General features: G+C 42.6%; 1 protein-coding gene across 1 annotated transcript; it reads left to right on the top strand.

Moving 5' to 3' along the window:
- The first annotated feature begins 3750 nt into the window (after positions 1 to 3750).
- Positions 3751 to 5661, top strand: LOC147629119 (cytochrome P450 77A1-like). The gene has a single exon (XM_086812374.1). The coding sequence runs from the start codon at positions 3952 to 3954 to the stop codon at positions 5443 to 5445; it is 1494 nt and encodes a 497-aa protein (XP_086668500.1). The 5' UTR covers positions 3751 to 3951; the 3' UTR covers positions 5446 to 5661.
- Positions 5662 to 6056: the final 395 nt, after the last annotated feature.

Raw genomic sequence — 6056 nt, 5'->3', positions numbered from 1 at the left:
GATGAGTCTCGCCAGGTCTACTCTAAGAATTGAGTCATCAAATTATAGGTAGGCATGGTTTTTGGACCAATCATGGACCATTTTAGCTTCACGCATAAATGGTCTTCCTAAGATCATTTCATAAGAATCAGGTTGCTTGGAAAAGTCCATCACAATGAACGTATGTCTCACCTGATCTTTCAACAACTTGATCTTAAGATTATGTATCATCCCCTTTGTTTTGGTGATAGTACCATCAGCCATTTTAACCACAATGAAACTTTAAGCCTAGGTTTGGCCATTTTTTCCCAACATTTTTAGGTGATTATACTAACTCCCGCACCACCATCAAGGACTACCATTATTACTGTGATACCCTTGGCATTATAATGTGTTGGATTCATCATCTTCAAAGTATTGACCCAATTTGTCCAATAGAATTTTGACCATTGATTTGGAGTACTCATCCTCTGCTTGGGCTCTTGGATCTCCTATGACTTGAGTTGGTGAAATTCCATATTAGGGTTGAGTCTTGTGGATTTCTACAAATGGTGGTAGTCCATGTTTTCTCCATTTAAAAGAGATTTCAATGCTCTGTAGAGTTCAGGATCTCCACACAAGCGCATAGTCATCGCAGTCTTTGTTTCAGAAGCCATGAACTCTAGCAATTTAGGCATGTTCAAGGGAGTACCCATCACCTCTCTACCATATGAGGGTGTTGGTGATATTGGAATTTCCACCTCTTGAATGGGTTCAAGGTTCTCATACTCAAACATTATCCTACAGAGTTGAGAATCCATGCTTGGGACAGGTGAGTTCTCACTGACCTCAAGGATAAAACTAGGTATATCCAAGGGTTTGTGGGTTACGATCGACTTTAGGTTATTTGGATGCACAATGTCAGATATGTTTACTTCTTTTGGTCTTGTTTCAAACTCCTTGTGATGATGAGTATGTGTGATCATATCCCTAAGTTCATGAAGTTGTTTCAATTATTTTACAAGATCCGGATATGAACCAAGTTTCTCTTTGTTTGGTTTCTTGGGGGCTTGAATCCCTTCCTTTTTGGTCTCCTTAGTTGTTGTTTGAGCTCTAGTTTGCTTAGAACTAGCATGTGTGTCCACACTGAAAGAGAATCCTCATTAATATCATTCATGTAGGCTAGTTTCTCAAGTGTTCCCAAGTTTTTCATGGACATCCTTAGGTCCCCTAGCTCCCTTTGGAGTTAGGCTAATTCTCCAAATGCACTCACAATGGTAGTCGAGGTGAAGGGTTATATGACCCAACACTTTTCCTCTTGACATGTAATGGGACATTGGGGTTTGGGTGATGAAAGTGTGTTGGGTGCCTTTGGCTTAGGGGTGTGGATGGAGCTATGGTTGAGTGGCGACTTTTCCACCACCAACCCCTTCCTTGATTGGTTTTTAAAGTAGTATTTTGTGCAAGATGGTGTTTTCAAGGTTTTTGATAAATTGAGCTCAAGCTTTGAATGATGGACCTATTTTCTCTCTTACACATGATGTGTCTCTACTTGGGTGGTCATGTCTTGAAATTAATGTAAGGGTCTAGTAGAAGACAAGGTCTCTTGGATTACATGTTTAATAGCATTGGGGAAAGCATATGAAGAAAGATTGATTACTAAAGTATGAAACTATTGAGAGCATAAGGTAAATGGGACATTAGTGCCTTGACCTTAGTGACAAGATTGCTCGCGATTTTTCCCTTTGCCATCTAAACATTGATTAGCTTGTGGATGATGTATATTGGCCACCAATACCTTAGCCTCATGACCGCTGACTTGGTCATCGTCATCATTTCTCCTAAACATTATTTAGCCCATGTGGATGAGAAGGTCATGTTAATTTCCTAGCTACTGAAAGGTGGCATGCACACAAACTATGATGTGAGGTTGTCACAAGAAGGCCATAGAGGGGAGAAGCTCCCTATATGATGGCACACTCAAGAAGATATAGTAACAATTGCATATTTCATTTATTTTTGTATTATATGATGCTAGGAGGAAGAGGAAAGGAGGAGTAAAGATAATTTCATTTGTGAGGCTTAAGTTCATGAGCATGGGGTGTGTAGCGAAGGCATTGGTGAAAGCTTTATTTTTTATTAGGTCAGTAAAATGGAGGCAAAGATGAAAGGTGTGGTAGATGAAAGGTGTCATGGGTGGATGTTGTGGCTAAATAGCCCCCAATGACTTCTTACCCACTTATATTAAGCAGTATGGAAATAATATTCTAATTGTAATGGATGCAAACACAGAAATGCATTTTCCATTTGAACCTCTATATCAAAAGTAAGCGCCAAAGATCAAAATTGTCAAGAAGGAAATACACTATGATGGAATGGGGGTGGCCTGATGGGCAAGAGAGGAGGAGGGGAGACATGGAAGAAGGTAGTAAGGTAAGCATAAGGATATGAAGGAGGGAGGGTGAAGCTAGTATAAATAGAGTCTAGAGAGGAAAGTTTAAGGATATGGAGGAGGGAGAGTCTAGTCAAGCTAGTATAAATAGTCTAGAGAGGAAAGTGTAAGGATATGGAGGAGGGAGGGTGGAGTCTAGTTAAACTAGTATAAATAGAGTCTAGAGAAGAAAGTGTAAGGAAGGTGAAAGGGAGTACTATTGTAGTGATGATAGTGTGTGAAAACACCAAAGTTTAGGCCGTTTACACATTGCATGGATTGTACATTTTTGACAGGGAAGGTTGCCAAGAGTTGCAAGTAGAGCCTAGAGCCTTTAGACACTGTCTATCTAACAAGTTAAACTCTTGGGCTCATGCACCTAGCAATTGTTGTCTTTGCTTTATTGTGATTCCTCATGTGTTGATATATTTGCAACTCTTGAAGTTATGAATTATTAGTAAATTTTATAGTTTTACTTATGAGTACCTTTAAATTTCTCAAATGAATAAAATAAACTTCAATGCTTATGGGTGTACCATTTCAACAAAAATATCTTTACCCTACCTTACTTGTGTTTTTTTCTTGCCTTGGGAGGAAAGGAAGCTATTGTGCATAAAAGTGTAAGGGCTTCTAGAAGTTTGAAATATTGTGTATGTTTTGTATACATAAAGAAGTCGTAAGTCTAGATAGTGAACATTGTGAAAGTGTGTTTGGGAAAGATAGGTTTGACTTAGCAAGTTAGCCTAGACCTTATTTAATGTTTTTTCTTGTTGAACTCCCGGTGGAGAGAAAGTTGCCACCTTAACCAACCCACTTTTTCCCCCACCCTTGCCTTATTCAATCTTCAAACCTTCTAGAGTTCTCATGTTCATGGGAGAAGAAAAAATTATTCCTCAAAAAACGCCTTCTTGAGTTCTCATGTTAAGGAAATATTCTTCCCCAAAAAATTCAAAACTTAGTTATAATTCGAATAAAGTAAAATATGGTGTGAAGAGAATGCATGCTCAATTTTCTCAACATGGAAAAAAGGATTGATGTAATGCTTGGTAAAAGCTTTTTCTCCTTTAGTACATTTAAGCCTCCTTCATTACATAAATGACTTATTTATTATTATAGAGAAAAGAAACCTTTGTTTTGTTATATTACCTCTATAAAAAATAGGGCTTTTTAGAGTGATATAAAAAGGGGCACTAGGTGGTTCGGCCTTTTACGTAACTAGTGGGCACTAGGTGGTTCGGCCTTTTACGTAACTAGTGGGCAACCCGTGCTTCGCACGTCTTTTGAGACTCCAAATTCAAATTCTACTCAAACCTCCTCCTCCCTTTTCCAAACCTTTATATTCTTGCCACCTAGCAGCTTTGTGAAACTCTTCCTCACACTAATATAGAGAAGAGAATAGAATAGAAGACCTTTCCTTCCATTTCTCCCTGTCCCTCTCTCCATAAATTTTTTTAAAGAAAAGATTATTATTATTATTTTTGTCCTCCAATAATAATTCTTGGAAATTTGATTTCCCCCGGTATAAACTCCTACCCTTTGTATGCTAAAGCACAGAGATTGGTATGGCGGAAGCAAGATGGAGCTCATCAGAGGCGCAAGCTATGGTAGCACTAAGCGCCCTGGTTGTCATGATCGTTGCACTTCTCACTTTCTTTCGTCGCCGTCCAAATCTCAGGTTGCCTCCAAGCCCCCTATCTGTGCCTTTTCTTGGCCACATCCATCTCTTTCCCAGACCCGTTCGGACGGGCTCTTTGAAATCCCTGCGGGAAAGCTTGGGTCCGATCTTCACTCTCTATCTGGGCAGAGTGCCCTTCATCTTTGTTACCTCCGCCGCCCTCGCCCACGAAGCGCTGGTGGAGAAGGGCGTACTCTTCGCCGCCCGCCCTTCCCTGTCCTCCGACAACCTCTTCACCAGCAACTACCGCAACATCAGCGCGGCCTCCTACGGGCCTTACTGGCGAGCCTTGCGCCGAAATTTGGTCCATGAGATGATCGGCTCGTCCAAGATCCTCTCCTTCAAGCCCGCCCGGGAGCGCGTCCTGGATCAATTGATCCTCCGCCTGCGGAGTGAAGCCCTGCAGAACGAAGGTGTGGTGGCTGTGTACGCCAATTGCAGATTGGCCATGTTCCAGCTCCTCCTCTTCATATTATTGGGGTTTCACATGGAAGAAGAGGCTATCCTGCAGGTTTCCGCTCTGCTCGAGGAGGTCTTGCGGTCCCAAGGTGGGAAGCTGGGGGATTTCTACCCCTTTCTGCGCTTCCTGGATCGCAAGAAGGTGCAGAGGCGTGTCGCCCTTCGGGATAGACAGGTGCACCTCTTCACCTCGCTCATTGAGCAGCACCGTGAACTCCAGAAGCTCGGGCAACTCACCCCTGGGAGCTACCTCGAAACCCTTCTCCACATGGATGCTTCCACCCAGTTATCCATCAGTGACCTCGTTACCCTTTGCAGCGAATTCATGGTTGGTGGTACGGACACCACCGTCACTACCCTTGAGTGGACCATGGCCCGCCTAGTCATGGACCCTCCCATCCAAACCAAGCTTTACCATCATATCCATGATGCCATCGGCAATAGGCCCATTGAGGAGAACGACTTGCCCAATCTGCCCTACCTGCAAGCTGTTATCAAGGAGACTCTCAGGCTTCACCCGCCTGGCCATTACCTGCTACCCCATGCTGTCTCCGAGCCCTGCAAGCTAGGTGGCTATGATATCCCGCCTGATGCAGTGGTTAACTTCAATGTCATATCCATATCCAGAGATCCTGAGATATGGGAGGAGCCCTTGAAATATAGGCCTGAGAGGATTCTGGCTGCAGATGTGGACATAACAGGGACTAGACAGGTGACTATGTTGCCCTTTGGAGCAGGCCGTCGAATCTGCCCGGGACTAGGGCTTGCTTTGATGCATATGGAGCTGTTTGTCGGCCGCTTAGTACAAGCATACGAGTGGAGCAGCTCAGGCGAAACTGTGGACCTCTCTGAAAGACCAGTTTTCACTGTTCTCATGAAACATCCTTTGAAAGCTCTTATAAGGGAACAAAGGGGGCCTTGAATGTGATGGTGGTGCTCTCTGATGTCTGAGCATGCTCTTTTTGGAAAAAAGTACTTAAGATCACATGTTTAAGTCATGTGATCCATGCATGCATTTTACATTGATTTCCAATTGCTGTTGTCCCAGTGCTGCATAAGATTAAAAGGCCGGCATATCTTTTTTATATATACTGCATAATTCCTTTATTGTATCAATAAAGAGCATGATGTGTTGTCATTTTGCCAAAATTAATTTAAGTCTTCTTGAATTGTGGATGGCTAAGTTTGTGACTGGGTCTGGCTCTGGCCAAGTTAAAGGCTCATATGTCACAGCAAGGTTATTGAGGTGCTATAATGGGATGTGCAATGGGTTACATAAGCAAAATTTGGAGAGTCCAAGTGAGGAGATGGTTTGAGGGGGCGAGCTTGGCGTGCAAGATCATTGTCTTTAGGAGTTGCTCTGAGGCTATACATAAAAAAGAGTAGGTAAACAAAATTGTGAGGGGTGATATGACTTGGAGTTTTAAGGATTAGGTTAGGGGGTTAAATGTTGGAGGGTGGAACCATCTAATACCGAAAATTGGGACCTAAACTGATGGTACCTAGTGCAGGGGAACAAGGTAGGGAAGTCAA

The sequence above is a fragment of the Cibotium barometz genome, chromosome 18, assembly GCF_041138505.1.
Source record: "Cibotium barometz isolate CiBa-2024 chromosome 18, ASM4113850v1, whole genome shotgun sequence".
NCBI classification, from domain to species: Eukaryota; Viridiplantae; Streptophyta; class Polypodiopsida; order Cyatheales; family Cibotiaceae; genus Cibotium; species Cibotium barometz.
This window is presented reverse-complemented; position numbering and strand designations above follow the sequence as displayed.